This window comes from Patagioenas fasciata, chromosome 2, assembly GCF_037038585.1.
Source record: "Patagioenas fasciata isolate bPatFas1 chromosome 2, bPatFas1.hap1, whole genome shotgun sequence".
In the NCBI taxonomy this organism is placed as follows: Eukaryota; Metazoa; Chordata; class Aves; order Columbiformes; family Columbidae; genus Patagioenas; species Patagioenas fasciata.
In genome coordinates, this window is record NC_092521.1 from 2,184,407 (window position 1) to 2,211,833 (window position 27,427).

The 27,427-nt window shown below is 55.6% G+C and overlaps 1 protein-coding gene across 3 annotated transcripts; it reads right to left on the reverse strand.

Moving 5' to 3' along the window:
- Positions 1 to 1,734: 1,734 nt before the first annotated feature.
- On the reverse strand, positions 1,735 to 24,434 carry LOC136097894 (1-phosphatidylinositol 4,5-bisphosphate phosphodiesterase gamma-1-like). Of its 3 annotated transcripts, none has more exons than XM_065830760.2 (32): positions 23,502 to 24,432; positions 16,964 to 17,113; positions 16,760 to 16,853; positions 16,600 to 16,647; positions 15,917 to 16,016; positions 15,719 to 15,799; positions 15,598 to 15,632; positions 13,179 to 13,251; positions 12,967 to 13,068; positions 12,769 to 12,887; positions 12,521 to 12,606; positions 12,205 to 12,325; positions 11,937 to 12,105; positions 11,529 to 11,648; positions 11,223 to 11,330; positions 10,951 to 11,138; positions 10,544 to 10,744; positions 10,311 to 10,430; positions 9,293 to 9,476; positions 8,898 to 8,975; positions 7,801 to 7,904; positions 7,484 to 7,580; positions 6,128 to 6,194; positions 5,542 to 5,705; positions 5,328 to 5,424; positions 4,976 to 5,200; positions 4,513 to 4,661; positions 3,904 to 4,018; positions 3,503 to 3,664; positions 3,016 to 3,104; positions 2,739 to 2,923; positions 1,735 to 2,661 (listed from the first exon to the last, which is right to left on the reverse strand). In XM_065830760.2, exons 1-32 carry the CDS (start codon positions 23,719 to 23,721, stop codon positions 2,610 to 2,612), a joined length of 3,903 nt encoding a protein of 1,300 aa, XP_065686832.1. In that variant the 5' UTR covers positions 23,722 to 24,432; the 3' UTR covers positions 1,735 to 2,609. The 3 variants fall into 3 exon arrangements, with proteins under 3 accessions (XP_065686832.1, XP_065686833.1, XP_065686834.1); XM_065830761.2 differs by having other exon boundaries at positions 15,932 to 16,016; positions 23,502 to 24,431; XM_065830762.2 differs by lacking the exons at positions 1,735 to 2,661; positions 2,739 to 2,923; positions 3,016 to 3,104; positions 3,503 to 3,664; positions 3,904 to 4,018 and adding an exon at positions 5,734 to 5,758 and having other exon boundaries at positions 4,519 to 4,661; positions 5,542 to 5,649; positions 23,502 to 24,434.
- Between the last annotated feature and the right edge of the window lie 2,993 nt (positions 24,435 to 27,427).

Here is a 27,427-nt window from a genome sequence, read left to right on the forward strand (position 1 = left end):
GCTGCCCCGCCCCCTGCTGGGCCGTGATGGGGCGCGGGGGCTTCCCTGGGGGCCGTGGGGAAGTGTCAGCGTGGAGCTGTCGCATGTGTCTCGTGTCCCATGTCCCCAGAGCCGTGTGTCCCAGTGTCTCCATAGCCTTGTGTTCCCATGGCCCAAGGTCTGCATAACTCTATGTCCCATGTCCCCATGGTCCTGTGTCCCGTGTTCCCAAAGCTCTTTGTCCCCATGTCCCAGTGTCCCCATAACCCTGTGTCCCCGTAGCCTTGTGTCTTCATGACCATGTGTCCCCATAACCACATGTCTTCATATCTCTGTGTCCTTGTGCCCCTGTGTCCCCACAGCCTGTGTCCCCATAGCCCTTTGTCCCCATGGCCCAGTGTCCCCATAGCCACGTGTCCCATGTCCTCATGGTGCTGTGTCCTGTGTCACCATAACCTTGTGTCCCCATGGTCCGGTGTCCCTGTGCCCTGTGTCCCCTGTCCCCATGGTGCTGTGTCACATGTCCCCATAGTTCTGTGTACCCAGAGCACTTTGTCCCCAGAGCCCTGTGTCCCCGTGTCTCCATAGCTCTGTGTCCCTACGGCCTGTGCCCCTGTGTCCTTTCACCCTTTGTCCCATGTCCTCACAGCCCTGTGTCCCCAGAGCCCTGTGTTCCTATGACCCAATGTCCCTATAGCCCTGTGTCCCCAGAGCTCTGTGTCCCTTGGCCCCCATATCCCCAAAGCCCTGTGTCTGTGCTCTTTGTACCTTGTCCCCATAACCCCGTCCCCCTGTGTCCTCATAGCACTGTGTCCTCATAGCCCTGTGTCCCTGTGTCCCAATAATTGTCCCCATAGTCCTCTGTCCCGTGTCCCCATGGCCCTCTATCCCCATGGCACCATGGCCCTTTGTCCCATGTCCCCATAGCCCTGTGTCCCCAGAGCTCTCTGTCCCCATATTGCAGTGTCCTCATAGCCCTGTGTCCCCTGGTCCCATGTTGCTGTGTCCCATGTCCCCATAGCCTCGTGTCTCTATCGCCCTGTGTCCCATGTCCCCCTAGCCGTGTGTCCCCATAGCCCTGTGTCCTCATGGCACCCATGTCCCCATGGCCCTGTGTCCCATGTCGCTGTGGCCCTGTGTCCCCATAGCCCTGTGTCCTTGTGACCCCATAGCCATGTGTCCCCATGGTCCAGTGACCCTGCATCCCCATAGATGTGTGTCCCCACGGCACTGTATCCCATGTCCCCACAACCCTGTGTCCCCAGACCCTCCTGTCCCAATGGGCCTGTGTCCCATGTCCCCATAGCCATGTGTCCCCATAATACTGTGTCTTGCATCCTCACAGTGCTGTGTCCATTGTCCCTGTGTCCCCCTGTCCCTCTGCCTCCTAGCCTGTGTCCCCTAGCCCCTTGTCCCATGGCCTTGTGCCCTGTCCCATGGCCTATGTCCCTTGTCCCCTTCCTGGGTGGCCCTGCCCACCGCAATACACACATCCCAGCCCAAAACCACACACCGCCTGGATGTCCACATCATCACTGGGACACATCACAGGGACAAAGGTGACACCCTGAGCTCAGGGGTCCAGGACCACCAAGCCGCCCCCTGGGGACATCACCCACCCCAGGGACATCAGTGATAGGGACAGAGAAGGGTGGGGACCAGACTGCGGCACCGGGATATAAATATTGGCTAAATAGATTTATTTTCATACAAAGAATACACAGATTCCCCCCCCGCCAGGACACCCCGACCCTGGGGGACACCCCGAGATGTCCCCAACCACCCCCCTGCCAGGCACTACCTCCATTCCCAGGGTTTGGTGCCAATGGTGGTGTCACCTTGGTGCCATCCTTGTCCCCATCCTGGGGCCACTTTGGTGCCAGCATCCTGAGACACCCCATCACCAGCCACGGGGCACCCCCAGACTTGATCCCCTGCTCCTTTATGCCCATCCCGGGGACATCTCTGGACATTTTGGGGTGTCCCCACCCCCTGTGCCCTAATACTGTGGCTGGTACAGACCCTCCCCCCCAGCTCCCCGCCGTATGTACACGCTGGATAAAATAAGAAAATACAGATATTTATAGTGTGGGGGGTGCAAAATGCCTCCCTCCCCAAATTGTCCCCTGTGTCCCCATCGTGGTGGCTCATTGCCAGCCGGTCCTGTCCCCTGTCCCCAGCTGGGAGGTGGCAGGAGGGGGGTGGCTGGTCCTGCCCCATCCTGAGCTGGTTGGATACTGGGAGACTTTTCCTGTGCCTCAGTTTCCCTATCGGTTATGAGGCTCATTGTCCCCCCCGGCATGGGGTGGTGGGACACGGAGGACATGGGTTGAAGAGGAGCTGTGGTGGCCACCCCACAGGGACAGGGACATGGCCACCAGCCCCAGGGGACATGGGATGAAGCCGGAGGTGCCCAAGGATTTACATCAGAGTATCCCACCTCCTGCCTCACCCCAGCGGCGAAATGTCACAGGCAGAGCTACCTGAGGTCCCCTTTTGTCCCCAAATTTGTCACATCACTATCATCCAGCCCCAGGCAAGTGGGGTGTCCGGATTTGGCTACCCCTACCCCGCTTTGCAGCAGGAGAGGAAGTGGCGGGGGGTCCACGGTGTGCTCGTGTCCATCCTGTTCAGCTGCGTTTGGTGACCATTTGTCGGTCCCTTTTCTTCTTCTCCATCAACCTGGTGGAGAGCAGGGTAGTGGCCTTGGGGACCTTCGTGAAAGGGACCACCCAAAGGCACGGGGAAGGGACACTCACTTGCGGTTGCGGACTTCGGTGAGCTCCATGAGCCGCTCCTGGGCTGCCCGTAACTCATCGAGACGCTGCTGGTAACGGGAGTCACAGCCATTGGTGCGTTCGTAGCTGGAGACCTGGCTGGAGAGCTCGCTGGCGCGGTCCCGTAGCTGCTGGATGGACGAGTAGAGGTTCTCCTCATCTTCCTCCTGTGCCAACACAAGCGTATGAGGTTGGTAGAGTGGACAGGGTGCTGGGGAAACTGAGGCATGGGGTTCAGCGAGCCACCCAGGCCACCTGCCTTGGCGTTGATGATCTCGATGTGGATGAGGAGAGCGGCGAGCTCTAGGTCCTCGCTGTAGCTGTTCTTCAGTGGCACTGACCGGTAGCCTGGAGACAACACCACAACACAAGCTCAGCCTCATGGCAGGGTCCAAGCCCCTCTCCATGGCTAAATGCCCAAGGAGATGGTGAATATGAACCATGGCCATATCCCCAAGGAGAAGATGACGATGACAATCCATGGCCAGATCCCAGATGAGATGATGATGATAACCATGGCCAGATCCTTGAGGAGATTATGATGATGACAAGCCATGGCCAGATCCCAGATGGGATGGTGATGATGAACCATGGCCAGATTCCCAAGGAGGTGATGATGATGATGATGATAATTGCAGGGAGGTTGGACTGGATGACCTTTAAAGGTCCCTTCCAACCCAAACCACTCTATGATTCCATGATTCTATGGTTCTACCATGATGATGGTGCAGATGGAGGTACCATACCTGTTTTGAGGCCCTTGACGGGGAAGGTGGCTTGTGCTAAGAAGTTGGGGTCGCTGAACATGTCCTCCTCATACACCACAAAGCGGAGAAAGGCAAACTCGGGGTTGTTGATGTCGAAGACAAACTGCTTGAAGAGCCAGACGGGGTTGAAGCCGTTGTCAGCTGAGGGGATGAGGAGAAAGCGGGGAAGGTCAGAGCAGGGCTGGACACATGGATATCATCAGAAGGGCACCAGCATGTTAGTGGGAGATGCCTGTCCTCTTCACTTCTCCATGAAGCCCAGCCTCATCACCCACATATCCAAGATGAACCCGAAGGGCGCAGTTAGGGTTGTCCCAGCATCCCCACTTCTCCCTGGGGCGCAGGGGCTGGGTGGGAACACCACCCACGTGGACTCTCACCTACGACATCTGTCTTGTTCTTGCTGTTGTCATACTCAGAGCCACACACCTCCACCTCTACGAAAGGACACACAATGCTCCTCCCATTCTTGGGCAGGTGCCGGGCACCGAGGATCTGCAGGAGGAAGAGGAGGGTGAGGTCTGGCTACATGGGAAGAGGAAGGACTCTCCAGCGCAACCCCATGGTTTGGCCACTTTAGAATCACAGAACCATTGAATGACTTGGGTTGGAAGAGACCTTTGAAGATCATTTGGTCCAACCTCTGCCATGAGCAGGGACATCTTCACCCAGATCAGGTTGCTCAGAGCCCCGTTCAGCCTGGCCTGGGGTGTCTCAGGGATGGTTCATCCACCACCTCTCTGGGCAACCTGGACCAGGCGCTCACCACCCTCATCGTAAAAGATTTGGGGTGTTTTGGGCTTGCCAAGGCTTTCATGGCCGTAATTATCCACATCACACCTTATTTATGACCTTATTTATGATCTCTGTGGAGTGAATATGGAGCTGAAACATGTAAAAACCACCCCTGTTTGACCCAAAATGGAGGAAGAAGCAAACCCCGTCTTGATGGTGACCACAGGATGGACGTGCTGTCCTTGCCCACTTGCCTGCAGCTGTACTGTGATGGGCTCCACGATCTTCAGGCTGTTCTTGTCAAAGGGGTCGAACGTCTCGTCTCTCATGATGTCAGGCTGCAGGACGTAGCCGCTGCGGCCACCGAGCATGAAGAGCGCCTGGTTCAGCTGCATCGGTTTGTCTGTGGCCATGGGGACAGAGTAGCTCTGAGCTGTGGGGCTCAGAGACCTCCCCAATGTCATGGGCAACAAGTTCTGCCCTTGCAAAGACCCTACTAAGAGCCCCCAACCCTGGTTGGAGAAGGAATGCAGCTGGTTTTTGCATGAAGCACCCAAGAAGTGCATGGAGATGTCCCCAACAGGATGAGGACAGAGTTTGGAGACATCACCCAAACAGCCTCCAGCAACAGAACCCAGAACAGAGCCACCAGAGGTAGGAATTTTTGGGGTGACCTGTTGGGATGACCCCAGCAACCACCCCAGAAGCAGGATTTACCGGGCGTCTGGAAGTTGAGGGCCACAAGTTGGCTACCACAGATCCACATGGGCAACGGGTCATAGTTGGAGGAGTCCAGGCGCTGCCCTTTGGGGTAGATGCGGCTGAGCTGGCGCCGGTTGTACTGCAGGAACTTCTTGCCCTTGCTGCGGTTGGCGTATTTCTCCGCCTTGGTCTCCGGGAAGGAGGACATGTCCCTGTAGCACGCTTTGTCTGTGCCGATCTCTGAAAGCACCAAGGTGGCCATCAGCAGAAGACACAGGGCTCTCAGGTGGCCCAGGGGCTGGTCCACCATGACCACTTGGTTTCCCCCACCCGTGTTCATCCCATCACCCGCTTCTCCAGCTCTTACTGTCCTCATCGAACGGCACCGGGCGACAATACACAACCAGCTCGGAGAGCTCCAGTGCAATCTTCTTCCTCCGCTCCATGATCTTCCCCTCTTGCATCTGCACAAGAGAAAACAGGAGCTGAAGGTCCCAGCCTCCTCCTTTGGAGGTGTTGGGGACCATCCTCTAGGGGGTGGGACTGTTCACCCTCGTCCTCTGCACCCTGACGCCCCTCACCCTGGCATCGGCGTTCTGTGTGGCCTCTCGAATCTTGGCCACCCACTCGCTGAGTTCCTCCTGCGTGTCCGCGGCCACGTCCAGTGACTGGGCTGCGTGGGACATCTGCTGGGAATGGATGGTGAAGACAAATGGTTTGGAGCTCCTCCCGTCTTTGGAGATAACTATAAGGACATCAGAGGGGGGCTTTACTCGAAGACATTCCCAACGGACGGCTCTGTGGAGCAAACGAAACCTCAGCGGTCCCGCTCCCGGGCCCCACCAGCCCCTCCTGGGACCCCACCAGCCGTTGAGGTCCTCCTCTTGTGAAGGTCCCATTTTTCTAATGATCGGTTTCAGCTCTCCATGCTGAAATGCACTTTCCTTTCAGCCAGGGGTAAATATCCCCTGGATCACCCAGGCTTCCGAATTCCTCTGAATCCCCCCAAAATCAACCAAATCCCTCAGAACCCAGCCTTGCGTTGCTCCCCAGCACATTGTGATGAGTTTGGGGAGCCTCAGCTCATGGCAATGAGCTTCAGCATAGGGTGCCCACTGTCCCGGCGGGTTCCCGCAGCTGTGGCGGGGACGTGGTGGGGACACTCACCGACATGGCAGGACGGCACGTCAATGAAGCCTTTCAAGAAGTTCCCCAGGGGGCTGTTTTCCGAGGACTGCAAGAGAGGAAGGAAGAGGGGACAGACTTTTTAGAACGGGACAGACTTTTGAGCAGGACCTGTTGTGATGGGACAAGGGGTAATGGTTTTAAATTAAAGGAGGGGAGATTCAGCCTGGGTGTGAGGAAGAAATTTTTGACACTGAGGGTGGTGAGAGCCTGGCCCAGGTTGGCCAGGGAGGTGGTGGCTGAACCATCCCTGAGACATCCCAGGCCAGGCTGGATGGGGCTCTGAGCAACCTGAGCTGGTGAAGATGTCCCTGCTCACGGCAGCGGTGGCCCTGGGTGAGCTTTGAAGGTCCCTTCCAACCCAAATTATTCTATGATTCTAAGAGGGGGCAGTTGGGGAGGCATGCAAGGACTGAACCTGATGCTCACTCCATTTGGCAGCCTCCCTCCAGCCCTCTAAATCCTCCAAGTCTGGACAAAAGCAAAGAAAAACTACCATCTTGGCAGGTTTTGCTCCACAGTTGAGCATCTTCCAGCCTCTGGATAAGGGTCTGGGCTGGTGTGGGGCCAGGAGCATCTTCCACCTTCCAGAAAGGGGTCTGGGCTGGTGTGGAGCTGGGAGCATCCCCCAGCCTCTGGATCAAGGTCCAGGCTGGAACCAGGACCATGAGCATCCTCCAGCCTCTGGATAAGAGTCCAGGCTGGTGTGTGGCCAGGAACATCTTCCAGCTTCCAGATAAAGGTCTGGGATGGATCCAGGACTATGAGCACCCCTCAGCCTCTGGGTAAGGATCTGGGCTGGAGCCAGGACCAGGAGCATCCTCCAAGCTCTGGATAAGGGTCTGTGTTGGCACAAGGCTGGGAGTATCTCCCAGCTACTGGATAAAGGTCTGGAATGGAGCCAGGACCATGAGCATCCCTCAGCCTCTGGATAAGGATCTGGGCTGGTGTGGGGCCAGGAGTATCTTCCAGCTTCCAGAAAAGGGTCTGGATCAGCACAAGGCTGGGAGCATCCCCCAGCATCCAGATAAAGGTCCAGGTTGGATTCAGGACCATGAGCATCCCTGAGGCTCTGGATAAGAGTCTGGGCCAGCACAAAGCTGGGAGCATCTGTCAACCTCTGGATAAGGATCCGGGCTGAAATCAGGACTATGAGCATCCCCCATCCTCCAGTAAGGGTCTGTGTTGGCACAAGGCTGGGAGCATCTCCCAGCTACTGGATAAAGGTCCAGGATGGAGCCAGGACCATGAGCATCCCTCAGCCTCTGGGTAAGAATCTGGGTTGACACAGGGCTGGGAGCACCTTAGATCCCTGGTTCACGGGGACATGGCACTCACGGCTTCATCCTGCTCCTGTGCTTGCGAATTGACGATCTCCTCCACGTAGTTGGCTGGGAACCACAGTTGCTTCTTCCCCCCGTAGTCCCCCCGCCACCTGCAAGGGGTGAAAGGATCAAGGCAAATGGACCAATTTGGGGAGGGACAGGGGTGTTCATGCTGCATGCAGTTTCGAGGAGTGGTTGGAGAAGGGGTGGGGGGACAGAAAAGGAAGCAGTTAAAACCCACCACGGGATGACCCATGGGAAAACCCAGGGTGGCCCTTCCACCCCCCACCCATGGTGATGGCCACCCAGGGGCCACCCAACCGCCCTCACCAGCCGCCGTCCTGCTTATCGACGTTGTGGATGATGGCCTGCTTGCAGAACGACAGCTCATCCTCCCGCTGCGCTTTGTAGTCGTAGAGAGCCTTCACCGTGCACTGGGCCACCAGGGAGAGGGACATGTGTCACCACCCAGCACCCAAGAACACTGATGGGCAGTGCACCCCACTCAGCTCCTCAAGCCCAACCATGGAACATGGGAGCTCTTGAGAGTCCAGCATCCTAAATGATGCCCCCAAACTGACCATGCCAGCAGTGAGACATGCTAGAGAGGACAGGAAGGCTGGAGGTGCCATGATGTCCTGTAGGGCCACCACATTCAGCACAAAACAGGTTCTTCTTCTGGGTCCCCCAATGGTTTCTCCTGGTGCACTGAAGGGGTTAATCCCCTGATATTTCCACACTTCCTGGACAAAAATCCCTTTGGGTGAAGCTTTCCCATGTCTGGTCTTAGCCCGAGAGCTGCTCTGCTGCAGAGGGACCTTTAAAGCACAGCAGAGCTGGCCCATGGGATTGAAGGATGACAAAGAAGGAACCTTGGGACTCCACTCCAGCCTCCTCGAGGGTCAGTTCTGAGACCAGCCTGGTCCTGAAAACCTCTGAGGATGGAGACTGGGTCAGCTCTGAGACCAACCTGGTCCCACAATCCTCTAAGGATGGAGGCTGAGTCAGGTCCAAGTCTCCTCAAGTCCCAGAAACCTATGAGGATGGAGATTCAACCACCTGGGAACTGACCCTAAGTTTTCTCTTTCAGGGTTCCCCAAGACAAAGGGACCCATGGAGGTTTCCTCACTGTTGGCGCAAACTTGTGCCAGGACCTTGCTCCAGGGTGGTGTCTCTCCCGACTTTGCCCACCATGACGTTATGATGCTATTGGTGGAACGTGGACTGTCCCCAAGTGATGGGGAGGTGGGAAAGGTCCCACCAGCTCCAAACTCAGAGGTCAGAAAAACGCAGCAAAACATGACAATTTCTCAGGTCAATGGTGGGAGATATGCTGGATATTGGGAGGACCACCCAGCAGCCCCAGCACTAGGATTATCATGTCCCACCACCCTCCACCTCCCAGGGACACCAGCTTGGTCACTCACCCTGGCCATCGGCATCTTGTTGGCCTCCACGTAGAAGTGGGGGGTTCGCACCTCATACAGGGCTCCATAGTCCAGCTCCTGCAACCAAAGACACCTGAGTGGGTTACCTGGATGCACACAGGTGCTACAGGGGGATGTGGTGGGAGCCAGGTCACCACATGTGATCAAGAGGATGTTGAGAGGGACCTAATATTCCTTTGCCACTCATTGGAAGGGAAATACAGTGGAGATATAACCATGGGCAATGGCTGAAGAATGAGCTTGGATGGTTCTGGTTGGGTGTTACGCAAGAGGTTGGAGGACCCCTTCCCACCATGGTGGGGCTGGGGATGGTGTTTGGTTGCCTGTGTCACAGAGCCCTCATCCCCACCATCTCCACCACCAGGAGCACTCACAGTTGTGCCCATCTTCTCCAGGGTCTCCTCGTTGATGGGGTAGCGCAACTTCATCTTGCGGTAGAGCGGGTGCTTTTCATAGTAGTTGACGAGGTCCACGAGACTCTCGAACTCAGCCGAGCTGCCCAGCATGAAGAGCCGACCTTCCTGCTGGATGCGGCAGTGCTTGATCTTCCCCTCCGCCCTGGGGTCAAGAGAGCCAGGGGAAATCGTTGAATCATGGAATCATTTTGATTGGAAGAGACCCTCAAGATCATAAAATCCAACCATTGACTCAACACTGGCACTAAACCATGTCCCTAAAAACGTAATCTGTGTGTCTTTTAAACACCTCCAGGGATGGTGACTCCACCACTGCCCTGGGAAGCCTGTTCCAATGCCCCACAGCCCTTTGCAGGACTAAATTGTTCCTAATATCCAATTTAACCTCCTCTGGTGCAACATAAGGCTGTTTCTTCTTGTCCTATCATGTGTTACTTGGCCGAAGAGATCAACCCCCTCCATGCTCCAACCTCCTTTCAGGCAGTTCAGAGATCAGAAGGTCTCCCCTCAGCTCCTGTTCTCCAGGCTGAACCCCGCAGGTCTCTCAGCTGCTCCCATCACACTTGTGCTCCAGCCCCTTCTCCAGCTCGATTCCCTTCTCTGACCTTGCTCCCGCACCTCAAGGCCTTTCTTATCACGAGGAGCCCAAAACTGATCGCAGGAATTGAGGTGCAAGATGACCCGACCCTGGCTCCATGATGGGGACAACCAGGGGGTGATGCCATGCCCCCGTGCTAAACCAGTGTGAGATGCCACGAGGGTGACCACCCTGAGGACATGGCTTTCTGATCTCTGCAGCCTCCCCATGACAACATCTTGTGTCCCACTGTGTCACCCTACTGACCCAGGGCAAACCCCTGCCACCCAGCATGGAGACACAACCAACACGAGCCAAGCAGTTCTCAACTTGACCAGCAACGCGGGCACCGTGGTTGAGCCCAATCAGCCTTAGGGTTGCCATGGTGGCCACACTTACCGGAAGGAGATGGCGTAGGAGTTGGGTTCACTGCGTTTGCGCACCAGGAAGGCTCCATCCCGCGGGACCCTCATCAGCATGTGCTCGGCCTGCAGGCGCGTCAAGCTGGCATGGTACCACCTGGCCAGGCAGAGAACAGAGGCAGTGGGTTGGTGTTGACACCCAAGACCTGACACTGGGGTTGGAGGAGGCTGGTGGACCCAGGGGACCAAGGGGATGGGGACCATCCTCACTCTTTGCTCTCATGAGCGTTGGGTTGAGGGACGGGGTCCGTGAGGCGCATCTCGAACTCGTTGCAGCGGAGTGGCACCTCACGGTAGTGGCAAATGAGGCTGTAGAGGCTGTCAAAGACCAGGTTGTCCGTCAGGTAGAACTTGGTGGCACCGGCCTCCTGCCGTGAGTGGATCCGGCAGTGCTGCACCCGGCTGGACCTCCTGCCACGGTGGTGGGGGAGAAGGAAGGAGTGAATCAATTCAAGTCCACGTCCCCACCATCTCAAATGTGGGGGTCCATGTATCACACAAAAATATGGTATTTCCCCCCCAAAACACCATTCCAGCCACCATCAACTGGACCTCTGGTGGGATGCCCAGGCTGGCTTGAGAAGGGTGGGATCCTGCCTTCCCGCCGGGGCTCCTACCAGAAGGAGAGGGTGTAGTCACCCACGAAGGTCTCGCTCTCGCGCACCAGGAAGGTGCCATCCTTGCCGCCCGTCTCGGTGCAGTACTCATGCAGCAGCTTCTCGGCAATCTGCCGCCCATCGCGGCCACCTCCCAGCTTCCCGTGGAACCACTTCTCCGTGAAGTGCAGCTCATTGTTGTTGAACTCCTGCAAGTTCATCACAAAATGGGAGAGATGCCATGAGTTAGTGTCCCCACCCCACCCCATGGGCACATCATACTCCACTTGTACCTCTTTCTGCTCCACCTCCTCCTCGTCTTCATTGAACTTGTAGCGGGATGTCTCCTCCGAGTAGTAGATCTTGTTGCTTGTCAGGACGAAATAATGGGGGCTCCAGGTCTGGGAGGGAAGAGCATCACCAAAGTGGGCAGGATGGTGGTATGAAGGGACGGGGCTTTGAGACCTCTGTTTCTGCCCCTGCCACATCCCAGTGGTCTACAAGAGCCCATGACCCATGCCCAACTCAAACCCTGATGCTCATCCCCATCCAACAGACCCTGCTCAGCCCCCAGCCATGAGTGGCAGGGAGACCCTTACATGGTCGATGGGGTCTTCGAGGTAGAGGATGCCATTCTTGATGGAGTTGCTGATGTCATTCTCCGAGTAACTGGCAGTGGAGACCTCCTCATACAGGTTCCCTTCGACCAGTTTCTTGTGCTAGAGACAAGCCCAGAAGGGGAGGTCAGCAGTGGGTATGGTGTCCCCACCATGCTGAGCTCCCAAGCCCTCAGGCCACACTTGGGCTCCTCTAGTTTCTCTTCCACCACCCCCTGTTCTCCTTGACCCCTTCTTCCAGCAGGACGTCTCTCCAGTGTCCTACTGCATATGCATGGAGATATACTGCTCTTGAGTCCCAAGATTTGGGTTAATCACCATCCTTCCCAGCCCAACACAGTCCTTGTCCCTCCCACAAAGAGGGGCTTTGAGGTGGTCCCTGCCCCACACCTTGATTAGGATCTTCTTCTTGAGCTGGGTGGGTGAGGGCAGCTCGTCAGCATTGATGTCCACTGGCTTGGTGAGCAGCATGTCCCCGAAGACCTTCTTGAAATGGGAGGCCATGTTCCTCTGCTGGACGATGCTGCAGTGGTCTTCGATGGAGAGGATGATGGGGAACCTGGAGGAAGCAGGTGGGAATGGTGGCTTGGGATGAAGGTGAAGGAGAGGTTGCCTTCCCGGCCCAGAACTGGGGTGTCATTGTGGGGCTGGAGCTTACTCGGAAGTGACGAATGCGTGCTCCTTGATGGTGTGCAGCACATCCAGGAACTTGATCTTGGAGGTGAGCGTGTGGCCATGGTAGATGATAGGGAGGTCGTCTGGGCCATCCCAGCAATCCACTGAATGGGGAGACACCTCAGTTAACACATGCTGGTCATCAGCTGTTCACTGAGGACCACGTTTTCCAGCCCTTGAAGGACATGGAAGATCCCCCCACCCTGGCACTATGGGATGGGTATAGGGGACGGTCATCTGGTGCAACATGGGGTTCTGGGGTGGGCTCAGCATCTCTGCGGGGTGCTGAGGGGACTCACGCTCAATGCAGCGGCAACCCATGCGCAGGCAGCGGGCGTACGCCTCCAGGGAGGACTCGCTGGAGAACTGATCTCCTGTCAGGTACCTGCAGAGAATGAGAATCATAGAATCATAGAATGATTTTGGTTGGAAAAGACCCTCAGGATCATTGAATCCAACTGTCAGGATCATCAGTGGCCAGAGCTGCCCCAACCAAGGTGACGGGTTGCTCATGGTGGTCCCCAAGGAGAGCCCACCCTGTCCTTACGTGTTGTGGGAGGAGGAGATCCAGTACTGGGACAGGGGGTGGTTCATCTCCTCAGCCACCACGCGCTCATACTTGGCGTCCATCACCATATTCTCCTTGGAGAAGAGGTACGTGAGGAACTAGAGGGGAAACAGAGAGGTCAAAGCCTGCCAGGGATGGAGAGACAACCCAGGGTGGGTGCTGCATGGGTCCACCCACCTCATCCAACTGGAACGAGGGGTCTGCCACCTCATTGGAGCCCTCCTTGAGGTAGGTGCACATGTAGTCCCGCACCATGCCCATGTCGCTGGCCCAGGGTTCCTGTGGTGCAAACGTGGCCGCCGTTATGGGAGAAACCAGGCTGAGGCATCTCATGAGGGTCCCCTAGGTTGGGGCTGAGAGGGACACCACAGGACTCTCTAAGAACCCACCTTCTGGTCGTGCAGCAGGAACTTCTGGAAGTCATAAAGTGAGACCTGGCACAGCTCAGGGCGGTCCACATTCCTGGGATACGGAGCAGCCATCAGCAAGGACTGGGAGCAGGAGTTGAGGTAGACCCCACGGGGGAGTTGAGGTCACCAGGGTCTATCTGCAGCCCCACCCTCTGGTGCCCCCCAAAGTCCTGGCCCACTCCTGCCAGCTATGCATAGGCCATGGAGGTGCAAGGGACACCCCGAGGTGGTGGGTGCTGCTGGAGCAAACACTCCCGGTGTCACCCCATGACCTGAGAGAGGCAGGTACACAGCCAGAGCACCCAGCGCTGCCCAAGGATCATAGAATCACAGAATGGTTTATGTTGGAAGGGACCTTCAAAGCTCACCGAGTCCAGCCCCTGCCATGAGCAGGGACATCTTCACCAGCTCAGGTTGCTCAGAGCCCCATCCAGTCTGACCTGGGATGTCTCCAGGGATGGTTCATCCACCACCTCTCTGGGCAACCTGGGCCAGCGTTTCACCACCCTTTTGTAAAAAATTTCTTCCTCATGTCCAACTTGAATCTCCCCTCCTTTAGTTTAAAACTATCACACCTTGTCCTATCACAACAGGCCCTGCTCAAAAGTCTGTCCCCATCTTTCTTATCGGCCTCTTTTAAGTACTGATGGGCTGCAATAAGGTCTCCCTGGCGCCTTCTCCAGGCTGAACACACCCAACTCTTTCAGCCAAGGATGTGGGAAGGAGGGCAGTACAGCATGTCCCTGCATTCCTGGCACCCAAGCTTGCTCGTATCCCCACTAACATCCTTGATCCCATCCCTGCACCCATCCTTGGCCATGTCCCTGCTCCCACTCGCACACCCGTCCATGCTCAAACCCTCACTCTCATCCTCCCTTACGGAATCATTTTTGTTGGAAGAGACCCTCAAGATCATTGAGTCCAACCATCACCTAACTCTGGCATTAGACCATCTCACTAAGAACCTTGTCTATGGACCTTTTAAATCCCTCCAGGGATGGTGACTCCAGCACTGCCCTGGGCAGCCTGTTCCAATGCCCCACAGCTCTTTGGGGAAGAAATTGTTCCCCAGATTCAACCTCAACCTCCCCTGGCGCAACTTGAGTCCTTTTGCTCTTGTCACTTGTTACTCAGGAGTAGCACATTCCTGCTCACATCCCTGCTCCCATCCCCTCTCACATTGCCGTTCCCAGCCCTGCTCATCTCTTCTCATCCCTGCTCCCATCCTGTCTCCCATTGCTGCTCTCATGCCACGTCCATCCCAGTTCTCATCCCACTTCCAACCCAGCTCCCATCCTTCCACTCATCCCCTCTACCATCCCTGGTCTTCCCTGCTCCCATCCCTGCTCATCCATTCTTCCATCCCTGCTCCCATCCCTTCTCCCATCCCTATTCCCATCTCCTCTCCCATCCCTGCTCCCTTCTCCCCTCCATACCCTGTTCCCATCCCCTCTCCCATCCCTGCTCATCTCTTCTCCCATCCCCTCTCCTATCCTTGATCATCCTTTCTCCCATCCCTGCTCCTATTCCCCCTCCTATCCCTACCCCTCAAACCATGATCTCTATCCCCACCATTTTTGTCCTAAAGACCTGACCATGAGGTCTACTAGAAGGTTAACGTTAGACGAATAATAGATGAGATGTCTAGTAGTAGTAAACTTCTGACTGGAGAACAAAGCCTACCCTGGAATTGAGAAGCCAACCATGAACAGTGGATTGAGTACCTAGGGATTTTGTGGATGTGCTTAATCTAAAGAAAACTTTGCTCATTATAATATCATTTTAATCCCAAACCACACCTCCTCATTGAAGGTCACCTGCCTCCAGGAGAAGAGCCCTGGTCACTGAGCACGCGTAGGAAGAATAGTGTTATAGAACATGTATGCAAATATTAGAATCATAGAATCATTTTGATTGGAAGAGACTCTCAAGATCATAGAGTCCAACCATAAGCCAACTCTGGCATTGACTCATGTCCCTAAGAACCTCATCTATGGGTCTGTTCAACCCTTCCAGTGATGGTAACTCTACCACAGCACTGGGCAGCCTGTTCCAATGCTTCACCACCTTTTCCAGGAAGAAATGTTTCCTAATATCCAATCTCAGTCTCCCCTGGCACAACTTGAGGCCGTTTCCTCTCATCCTGTCACTTGTTACTCAAGAAATCAACACTCTCCATGCTCCAAACTCCTTTCAGGCAATTGCAGAGAGCAAGAAGGTTTCTCCTCAACCTCCCATTCTCCAGAAAAGGAGCTTCTCCTGACACTGGTGGAAATGCAGCACCATCTGGACCCTGTGCTCTCCCCAGGCCCTACAGCCTGGTGGCTTTGCCCACCCGATGAATCCAACACTTCGAGGACTGGCCAGGATGGGAGCCGGGGAGTTCCTGAGTACTCACCGCAAGGGGAAGGAGAGCTCCAGCTGCTCAATGACCTGCAACGTACAGGAGGGGAACAGATTTAGCTGGGACGCACCACACCAGGTAGGGCATGGTCAGGAGGACGAACCGTGGCTCTTACCGTCTTCTGTGCATCAAACATCAGGTTTTTGTAGAACTGGATGAAGTGGGAGAAAGTCATCTCATTCCTGGCTTCCACCTCCTGTGGGAGACAGTGATGCATGAGAGCAAGGCCACTCAACCGGAGCCAACGACACCAGGGATGGCTCCAACCCAGCTGTGAGGTCTTGAAGAGGTTCTTCCTGCATAGTTGGGGTACCTGTGGGGTCCTTACCACGAGCTTGTCCCTCAGGAACCTCATGTTGGGGACGCGGTAGTTCACCTGGGGCAGCATGGCCTTCAGGTCCTTCACCGTGATGCTGCAGAGGGATGAAGCAGGTGTCAGGATAACCCCTGGATGGGTCTCAGACACTGAGGGTCCCACCCCAAATCCTGGTGCCAGCATGGCCTCTGGCATGGGGGGCCACACCATTACAATAAGGACCCCTTATTACATGGAGTCTGGCACAAGTGTGAGCAGAAGGTCAGGCCAAGGAAGCAGATCTGGAAACCAACCACATGCTCTAAGCCATCATCCCATCTGGAGATGATGCTGATCCCCGTAATAATTTGAATCCACATTCACTTGATTTGGGATTTTTCTGGTCTCAGGGTGATGTTTATGGGCTGCATTAAGGGTCCAGCTTCTCGTGGCACTGGTGGAAATGCAACAGCGGGTGTCAAGGCATCGGGGTCCCTGTGGTCCCTATAGTGGCAAGGAGGGGACCTGCACCTGAGTCTGATTTTTGGTGCTTTTGAGAGCCCCAAATAACCTGGTACTACCTTGCTGCACAAACCCTGCTCCCAGCCGGGCTCAGTCTCCAGATTTGGGGTGCAGCTGGGGCGATACAACCCCACCCAGTCAAACCCACCTTCCCAACATGGGACTGTCCCAGTGCTCACCTGCCTTCCCGTGACCGGTCCATCCCATCAAACTGTTTACGCAGCCACCTGGGAAGGAAGGGATGGACAGACGGCACTCAGACCCATGGAGGACAAAACCCAGGGTGGTTTTGTCCCCCAGACATTAACTGGAAAATGAGATCTGCTGGTCCTTCCTCACCTCTCTATCTGCAGCGGGGTCTGAGCTTTCTGGGTGTCCGCCACCAACCAGTTGAGGCCCGTTATCCACAGGTTGATGTCCTCCTCGCAGAAAGCTGGAGGAGGAAGAGGAGGGTGGTGAGGTTGGGATGGGGGACATCGAATGCTGGGGTGGCGGTGAGACCTCAGGGGTGGCCATGGGTAAATGGGGAGGGAGACCACGCACCAGCAACGCTGAGTGTCCGCAGCCTGAAGTCCATCCCGTAGAGGATGATGAAGCACATGGTGAAGTCGAGCTTGCGAGCATCCTCGGGGTAGCGCTCGAAGTCCCGTGAGTTCTTCCCCAGGCGGATCTCCTTGATCTCCCGAATGTCGACTGCAAGAAGAGAGGGACATGGGACTGTTTCCAGCCACCCTGCTACTACAGAACCATACATGGGGCTTGGGGAGGCTGGAGGAGATGGAACTTCCAGGAGACCGCGTAACCTCTGAGGAGTCTTGTCCCCAGGATGGGGTGTCCCCATGGCAGTGCCAGTGGGTGTGTGATAGTATTGTGAGTGCTCTGGCCATGTGTCCTCCAGGGAGACATGTCCCTGCTGCCCTGCAGTGATGTGTCTGTTGGTGTGATGGCACTGTGGGTATTGTCCTTCAGGAAACCATGTCCCCAGAATGGGGCATCCCTGTGGTACTGCATAATGGCATCATAAGTGCCATGGCCATGCATCATCCTCCAGGGATCTGTGTCCCTGGGACAGGGTGTCCCTGCAGCACTGCTGTGTGACAAGCACCATGGGTGATGGGTCCATGTGTCCTCCAAGGACCCACATCCCCAGGATGAGGTGTCCCTGTAGCATGGTTGTAGGTGTATGACAGCACCACAGGTGTCATTGCCACATGTCCTTCAAAGAACTTTGTCCCCAGGACAGGGCATTTCTGCAGCACTGCTGCAGCTGTGTCACAGCACCATGGGTGCCATGGCCATGTGTCCTCCAAGGACCCATATCCCCAGGATGAAGTGTCCCTGTAGCACTGTTGTAGCTGTGTGGCAGCACCATATGTGCCACAGGCCCATGTCCTCCCCAGAACCATGTCCCCTGGATGGGTTGTCCCTGCAGTGCCATTTGCAACTGTGTGACAGCACCACAGGTGCCATGACCATGTGTCCTCAACAGAACTTTGTCCCCAGGATAGAGCATCTCCGCAGTACCGCTGCAGCTGTGTGACAGCACCATGAGTGATGGGTCCATGTGTCCTCCATGGACCTATGTCCCCAGGATGAGGTGTCCCTGTAGCTGTGTGACAGCACCACAGGTGCCACGGCCACATGTCCTTCAAGGAATTTTGTCCCCAGGACAGGGCATTCCTGCAGCACTGCTGCAGCTGTGTCACAGCACCATGGGTGCCACGGCCATGTGTCCTCCAAGGACCCGTGTCCTCAGGATGAGTTGTCCCTACAGCACTGCTGCCTCTGTGTGACAGCACCATGGGTGCCATGGCCGTGTGTCCTCCAAGGACCCATGTCCTCAGGATGGGTTGTCCCTGCAGCACTGCTGTAGCTGTGTGACAGCACCACAGGTGCCATGGCCACGTGCTCTCCAGGGACCTGCGTCCCCAGGACAAGGTACTCCTGCTGTAGCTGTGTGACAGCACCATGGGTGCCACGGCCACGTGTCCTCCAGAAAGCCACATCTCCATGTCCCTGCTGCTCTGCCCCCAGCCGTGTGATCGCACACAACTGCTGTGTGTCCCCCAAGGATCCACGTCCTCAAGACGGCGTGTCCCCACAGTGCTGCCCACCGGTTTCCCAGCTTCGCAGGTGCCACATGTTCTCCAGGCTCAACCAGCGCCATCCCAACCAGCACATCTCCAACCACCTCTCTTCCCCACCACAGACCCTGCTCCAGGACAGGCTGAGCTCATCTTTTAATTTAAGACGTCTGCCCAAAAGCGGCAATTTGGAGCCCTGGCAGCCTGGACTGCAGGGCGTTTCTTTCCTGCCGTGCTGCTCTCTCATTATCTCGCTATATAAAGCCCCGACGGCGGCGGCAGGGTTGGGTTTCCGGACCGTTGTCTTCCTCACCACTACACCACCAAGGGAGATTTCCATCACCTGGTTTTGCCGAGCAGACATGTCCGACTGAGAGCAGAATAATAATACGATGATATTATTAATAACACCCAAAGTTGTTCTTGATACCGTAAGGATCACCCCTGGGCAGATTTACTCTCAAGGGCTGAGGCAACGGCACCAGAAAGGGTTTTGTGAGGCCGAGGGAGGCCGGACCACCGCGCCGGGGTATTGTCCTGCTGAGGAAATGGGTCATTTCCCAGGGAATTTCCAGTCCGGCCGCGTTTCCGATGTGGTGGTGGGGAAGGGTGCAGGCGTGCCGGTGCCTTGGTGGAAAACCTCAGCTGAATCCAAAGAGGGAAAAGAAAAGCCGAATGTTGGGAGGAATAAGGGATGAGGGAGAAATTGGGCTGATTAAGCAAGAAAAGAGGTGTAGAACAGTTTTTCTTGGCGGAATAGCTCCGGAAAACACTGGAGGCTTTATCTAGCCTCCCCTCGCTGGATGAGCGCAAGCCAAATTTCATGAGTGGTGGGGGGATTTTAGCACAAGCGATGCAGGGGGTGTCCATACCCCTGTGTGTATGTTCTGAGCCTGGATCTCAAGAAACTAAACCCTGCTGCTGGCACTGTGCACCCCCCATGGCTTGGAGAAAACCAACTTCAGTATAAATGGGTAGATATTTGGGGGTAAGTATGGATTTAAAGTTTAAAAACAAGACACTCATCCCCAAACCTGCGCATCCACGGGGTAAAAGAGAGGGGTGAGAAGCTGGTGGCTACCAGGGTTCTGTCAAGAACCCATAATGCAGCCACCCACTGATTTAACACTGCCAGGATCCGTCCTCAGGGCGCTGATGCTGCCAATAATCATAGAATCACAGAATAGTTTGGGTTGGAAGGGACATTTGAAGGTCACCCAGTGCCACCCCTGCCATGAGCAGGGACATCTTCACCAGCTCAGGTTGCTCAGAGCCCCGTCCAGCCTGGCCTGGGATGTCTCCAGGGATGGTTCATCCACCACCACCCTGAGCAATTTGGGCCAGTGTTTTATTACCCTCATTGTAACAAATCTCTTCTTTATGTCTGGCCTAAATCTTCCTTCTTTTAGTTTAAAACCATCACCCCTTGTCCTATCACAACAGGCCCTGCTCAAAAGTCTGTCCCCATCTTGCTTATCGGCCCCTTTTAAGTATTGAAAGGCCACACTAAGGTCTCCCCGGAGCTTCTCCTCCCCAGGCTGAACCCCCAGCTCTCTCAGCCTTTCTCCCCAGAGCTGTTCAGCCCTCGGCTCATTCCCGTGTCCCTCCTCTGTCCCACTCCAACAGCTCCATGTCTGGCTGGTGCTGGGACCCCAGAGCTGGACGCAGAGCTCAGGTGGGCTCAGGACATGGGGGCACAGGGGCAGGATCCCCCCCTCCACCTGCTGCTCACGCTGCTCTGGGTGCAGCCCAGGGAACGATTGATTTTCTGGGCTGTGAGCACACGTTGCCGGGTCATGTCCAATCTTTCATCCACCAGAACCCCCAGGTCCTTTCCCGCAGGACAATCAGCCCAGCCCCATGAAGAGCCAGAGGAAGAGGGAGTGGCGGGGGCTGCACAATGCAACACGGCCGGCGGCTTCCTGGAAACCACATCTGCAGCGGATTTGCAGCGATCATGTCAGAACGAATGTCTCCAAACTCCTCCCCGCATTGTCTCAGGGGTCCCGGGCGATTAAAACACTCTGCAAGTCGGTTCCAACTGCAAAAATCCCTTTTCTCTCCTAATGCAAAACCAGCAGCGCGGTGCAAAGGTTTTAAATGTGGTGGTGGTGGGAAGATGAGGTAGGACCGGATTTGTCCAGCAGCTTTTAGGGATGCTGAGAGCCTGGGAGTTTTTTTAATGCATTAGGAGAAAAGCAAAGCAAAGTGCTTGGAGGGAATGGTTGTGCTGGGAAATCCTGCTGGCCGGGGTGGTCCATGGTAGCACAAGCCGTGTCCCCTTCTGTTCACCTCGGTCACCCCTTCTTGCAGGACACATGGCAGCTCAGACCCTCCTGTACAGGGGGGATTAGGCGACCGCATCCCCCATGGCTCCCCATGGTGTTTTAAAGCTGATTTAAAACCACAAAGAAAAGATTTCCTGGCCCAGCAGTGTTAAAACCCATCTGGATTTTTTCCCTAAATGGTCCTATTTCTAACTATTGGGCATTAGTGAGGCTGAAGACGCAATCCCAATTACCCAGTGTCACGGCAAACCAGGCTGCAAACCACCCCATGATATGCTCTGAGGTTTCCCGAGGTGCCTTCACTCCTTTTTCTTCTAATTTCTTTCAAAAATCCCTTTTGGGCTGTTTTCCACCAGATTTCATCCTTGCCCTGGGGACTGGGGTCTGTAGATGGCGATGAGCTGGAAACGCTTGGGGACGAGGCTGATTTTGGAGGTGATGCTCCAGGCGACCCCATCTGGCATGGACACGCGTTCATCGGCTGCTTAACGAAGCGTGTAATTAGTTTGCACGGTGTGGAACTTCTCGGGGAGAGTCAGGATCCGTGTTGGTCCATAACAGAGACATCAATGTTGTCACTTGTCCCCACTAATCCCTCCGCAAGCGGGTGCCTGGTTGAAGCGGGGATGTAAAACAGCCCAGGCAGGCACGAGGTTGCGTGTGGGGAAGGAACGAGGTCCCAGGAATGAAACGGAGATTCTGGCACTTGCATAGATTCATGGTGAGTATGAGGATGTGAGAGCACAGAGCGGGGCTGGACCCGGGGGTAAAGATGCTCCAGGCCAGCACCAAGACCAGGATTTATCCCACCCAGAGCTGGGGGAAGTGGGTGGTGGGGTTAGATGGCAGGATTGAACCATTTCCAGAGGGATTTTCCCTTTTGTTTTTTCCTTTCTGGATGACCCTTCATTCTCATGTAAGGGTTTGGCTTGTTGTGTGGGAGAACCCAGATCCTAAGGCATCAGTGGGGAAACTGAGGCAGGAGATCTAGAGCGATCTGAGCCCCTCACCCAGCTGTGTATGGTGCTTCCAAATTAAAACAAAGAGCGGTAAATGCATAATTTCCGAGACCAGAGAATGAGCTCTTTCCTGCGAGGACCAAAATCACTTCTCCATGCCCAGCAGCCCAGCTCGAGGTCGGCTCTCCCAAGCAGGAGCTGAGCCCCCCTGGGGATTTTGCTCCATCTCATGAAAATTAGTGATGGGTGGTGATTTTGGGGTGAGTAATTGAGTGATTTTTAAAGACACCCCCTAAGGCCTCCTAGGCAAAAGGCATCTGTCACCTTCCCAACTTCCAGGGTGGACTTTGCCATCATCCAGGTGAGATGATGCCCCAAAACTGGGTTCCTCCCTGGATGGGGATGAGGTGACAGTATGGTTCTGTGTCACCCCAACCCTGTGTTTTCATCACTTGGCTCTTTTTAGCTCAATTTAAGAGGAGGTGCAAGTCTGGAGGTAACAAGCAACCAGGTAATAAGCACCAAGGCACGGAGCCCCACCAAAGCTTGGTGGTGGAACTGTGTCCCAACAGCCTACCAATCACCAGAAAATCCACAAGGAAGGGTGACTTTTATCAATCCTCCAGCGGGAGCATCTCCTGCATCTCCTGTGTTGGACCCAGTGCCACCAGGCCCTACCAGTTCAAGTGCCATCTAAACTTTTCTGTCATCAATGCATGTGGAGCACAGCCCAGCTGGCCACGTCCTCTCTGCGCTGCATGGGGCCACCACCATGCTCCATCCCATGCTGCTGGCAGCCTGAGTACCTCATTTTTGGGGTTAAAAGCACTGTGAACAGGCAAGGTGGTGGCTGGCTCCTTCACCTCCTTGCCAGGTCCCAGGGATTAAAAGGCAGCAAGTTGAGCCCCATGGCAAGTTACGGACCAGTTGAGCCATGATGGAGGAGGTGAGGGTTGCTCAGCTTAGCAGCTCCAGCATTTGCATTTCCAGGTGAGGAAGAACCCGTCATGGCAAGGCTTCCCACCATGGTAGGACACCCCACCACATTCAGACACCCCCACCATGGTAGAACAACCCACTGCGGCTGGGCGTCCCATCATGGTCAAGCATCCCACCATGGTCAAGCACCTCACTATTTCCAGGCACCCCACATCAACTGAACACCCTCCCGTGACCAGGCACTCCATTGTGGTGGTCATTCCACCATGGCCAGGCACCTCATTGAGGACAGGCACTCCTCTGTGTCCAGGCACCCCAATATTGGAGGCACCCGACCATGGCCAAGCACCCGACCATGGCCAAGCACCCCACTGTGGCCAGACACCACATTGTAGTTGGGTATCCTACCACAGTAGGACATCCCACCATGGTAGGGCACCCCATGGTCAGGCACCCCACCATGGTAGAACATCCCACCACGACCAGATAACCCACAGCCGAGCACTCCATCATGATAAGACATCCCACCACGTCCAGGCACCCCATAGCCAAATATCCCGCCATGACAGAACATCCCACCACAACCACGCGCCCTATGGCCAGGCACCCCACCATGGTAGGACATCTCACCACAACCAGGCGCCCCACAACAAGTCATCCCACCATAGTAGGACATCCCGCCACAAACAGAAACCCCATGGCCAGGCACCCCACCGCGGTAGGACATCCCACCACAACCAGACACCCCACCACAGTAGGACACCCCCCTGGCACCTCCCCAGCCCCCAGCACCACTACCACCGATACTCACTGTCCCCCTCCACCTTCTCGGGCGTTCGACTCCAGATGATCTGCCGGGTCTCCAGCTTCACCTGGAAGGTCCTTCGCTCCGGCCTCTGTGACTTCTTCTGATAGAACAAGGTGAGGACGGTGCCCATCTCCAAGCAGCGGAGGATCCTGCCCATGTCCCCTGCCTCCATCCTGCCGTCCTCCAAAAAGCCATTGACGCTGTTGAGCCTGGCCACGGACATCTTCACTGCGCGGCCATCGCCCGGAGGAGCCGCAGAGCTGAGGTTGTCTCATGCAGGAGAGGACGAACCAAATCGCCGAAATCTCCCTGGGGATTTTCTCCGCTCGCCCCGGGTTTCCTCTACGGCCGATGTCCCCTCCGCCGTGCCACGGCCACCGCACGGAGCCGGGTTTGGTGGCAGCGGGGAGGAAGAGGGTGGGCTGGAGGTGCCGTGACCTTCTCGCCGAGGCTGAATCCGGCCCCGCTGTTAGCATCCAGCGGCGGTGGGAGAAGATGGGTAGCGCCGGTGGCGATGGCCTTGCGGTTCGGAGCCGGCGGGGGGAGAAAAACCATCCGGCCACCTCAGGATGGCGGGGGCACTTTTGTGGGTGGAAAAGGGTGGCGTGGAGGGGAAAACCAGCCAAAAAAAGAACAAAAAGAAAAGCAAAGTCACCCCAAAATCGATGCGTTGAGGTGGTGGATCCCACCCCGGCCTCCGGGCCAAGCGGGGCCGGGGTTGGGAGATGGGTGCGGCGAGGGGGTGCCGAGGGGTGCTCGGGCAGCCTGGGGAGCAGCGGGGTCTCCGTGGGGTGGGATGCGGGATGCGGGATGCGGGGTTGGGGTGGTGGTGGGTGGGTGGGGAGAGGGGGGGGCTCCCACCAGCCGCCCCGCCGCCCCTCTCCTCCGCTTCTTAATTTCGGGCTGATGAAATGGACGCCCAGAGGAAACTGCAATCACACATGGCCGGAAAGAGATCAGAAAGGAATTTAAAAAAAAAAAAAAAAGAACCAGGATCTTGGAGAAAGGAAAATCCGAGCGGCGGAAAAGGCGGCCGAGGGTGACATCTAGAGGGACTCAAGATGGGGAGCGGCTTGGTGGGGGTGCCCCAGGCCTTGCTGGGGTGCACCCCAGGATGGGGATGGGATCACCTGGGTGGAAATGTGGTTGTTTGGTAAAAAAGGGTTAAAGATAAGGAAAGCGGCTGTTGTGGATTTAACTCCTGGTTGTCCTGGCTTGGGGACTGAAGCCTCGTGAGTGACTGCAACCTGAGTCACTGGTGTTATGAGTTGTGTCCTGCCTCAAATATAAGGGAAGAAAGGGGCTGAGGATGGCAGTGGGGGGAAAGAAACACAGCCAGACAGAGGGGAAAGGCAGCGGGGGACAGGGCTTGGTGGCACAGCCCCTGGTTTGTCCCTTTGATGGGTGCTGGATGGGCGAAGAGCTGCTGGTGCTATGGAGGCTTTGTGCAGGGATTTGGGGGAGGCAAGAGAGGGACCAGGGGTGCAGGGGGTGGGTAGGGGGTTCCTCTCCACCCCCACAGTTTGGAGATTTGGACCAGGGGGGGATCTTGAGGTGTTAGGGGTCTGAGACTCCTGGAATATTTCACGGTTCTGGTGATGGAGGCTCAAGAACCCAGAGATCCTGATGTTCATGGTTTAGGCATCTGAGGATTTAGGTGATGGATTCTCAAGGACCCAGAGATGCTGGTGATGGATCCTCAGGCACCTGAAGATCCAGGTGATGAAGTCTCAGGAATCCAGAGATCCTGGTGTTGGTGGTTTAGGCACCTGGGGGTCCTGGTGATGGAATCTCAGGAACCCAGAGATCCTGATGTTGGTGGTTTAGGCACCTGGGGGTCCCCATGATGGATGCTCAGGCACCCAGGGGTCCTGGTGGCAGAGGCTCAGCAGAGCCAGGTCTTGCCACTGGCCCTTATGGGAGGGAGGACACAGGAGCTGCCATGAATGGGCAGCGGCACAGACCATTTCAGGCCTAAAATCCCCGAAAGAACATGTTACTCATTAAATACAGGACACATTTAGAGTTGGTCTGAGACCTCTGAAATCCTTATTCTTTCCTTAGAAGTTGCCAAGATTCTCCTGTCTTGCAGCTTCACTCCTCGTTTATGGGAGCCACTAATTTATCTCTTCCATGAAGAAGAGGTTTTATCTTTATTTTAACTCTCATCTAGCTGGAAATATCACCTTGCTCCTTCCTCTCCCCCAGCGATATCTGATCTTCTTATCCCAGAGGAGCCCAGAATGTGCGCTCATAGCCCAGAACCCACCCGTGTCCTGGGTTGCACCCAGAGCAGCGTGAGCAGCAGGTGGAGGGGGGGATCCTGCCCCTGTGCCCCCATGTCCTGAGCCCCCCTGAGCTCTGCATCCAGCTCTGGGGTCCCAGCACCAGCCAGACATGGAGCTGTTGGAGCGGGACAGAGGAGGGACACGGGAATGGGCCGAGGGCTGAACAGCTCTGGGGAGAAAGGCTGAGAGAGTTGAGGGGTTCAGCCTGGGGAGGAGAAGCTCCGGGGAGACCTTAGTGTGGCCTTTCAATAATTAAAAGGGGCCAATAAGAAAGATGGGGACAGACTTTTTGTCAGGGCCTGTGGTGACAGGATGAAGGGCAACAGTTTTAAACTGAAAGAGGACAGGTTTAGGTTGGACATAAGCAAGAAATGTTGTACGATGGGGATGGTGAGACCCAGGTTGCCCAGAGAAGTTGTGGATGCTCCATCACTGGAAACACTGAAGGTCGCTTTGGATGGGGCTCTGAGCATCCTGAGCTGGTGAAGATGTCCCTGCTCATGGCAGGGGTTGGATGGATGATCTTCAAATGTCCCTTCCAACCCAAACTATTCTGTGATTCTATGACTTTGGCAGGGTTGGGCAACTGGGAAACAGCTTTTCACCATGTGGCGGTGCCTCAGAGAGAATTTGGGCACTTGGGCAGTTACCCCCCTGAGGTTTGGTCCCAAGTGAAGGGTCTTGGCTGACTGGAGAGCAGGGAGAAGCCTCCAGCTTTGCCCTGGCTGACTGCAAAGCTTCTCCATCCCAAAGAATCAGGGGATCGACGGGGCAAAAATGAAATCCTGAAGGGTTTTTTCTGTTTTTCTTCATCCATGAATCAACTTCTGTTTTCCCCCTTCTCTGGAGCAGAACAGGCTTTTGTTTAAGACCATAAGCTGCAGAGATACTGGCTTCTTGTGTTTATGTTTTCAATTTCCAGGAAAATCCCATTTCGGAGCCCCCTGAGCGCCGGTCTGGGAACTGAACATCCCAACCACAGCGAGCTGCGGTGGATCGGGGATCAGAATAGAAGGTTGTTTTTACACAGGGGATTTAACGGGCTGGGTTTGGCTTCTGATGTCCATCCAAAGCACGTGGGTGGAGAAGGAATGCTCTGTTTTCAGTCTGCAATGGAGTCACTGTTTTAATTTTAGCTTCTCCAGAGCAAAGCTGTAAGCAAGTTGTTAGCAAAGCAAAGCACCGTACGGAGGCTGGAAGGGAAAGGAGAACTGGAGCCTCCCTGCTCGCCCATACATGGTCCCCAAGGATAGTGGGAACCCCACAAAACTGGTGATGCCGAGCACCCAAAATCCCTGCATCCCTTTTGAAAACCTCAATGAGACTCGTCTGTGCAGGTCAGAGGAGGTGCTGGGATAGCATGGAGATGCCAGCGCCAATGCCGGGACAGCAGAGCCACACTCAAGAAGGCACCAAAGAATCTATTGCAAGAGCAAAGCTCCATCAGAAGGTGTTAATAACCCCCACCAAACTGCAGAAGAGCTTCAGCAGGTTCAGTTTATGTGTATGGCAGGAAAAAATGATACCAGGAGGAATCAAGCAAGTTTAATTTCCTCTGAGGCTTCTCATGGTTGGTAGTTACTGTTGGACGTGAGTATTTGCTTGACTCGCTGCTCACCTATGTCCTGGTGGGTCGGTGCT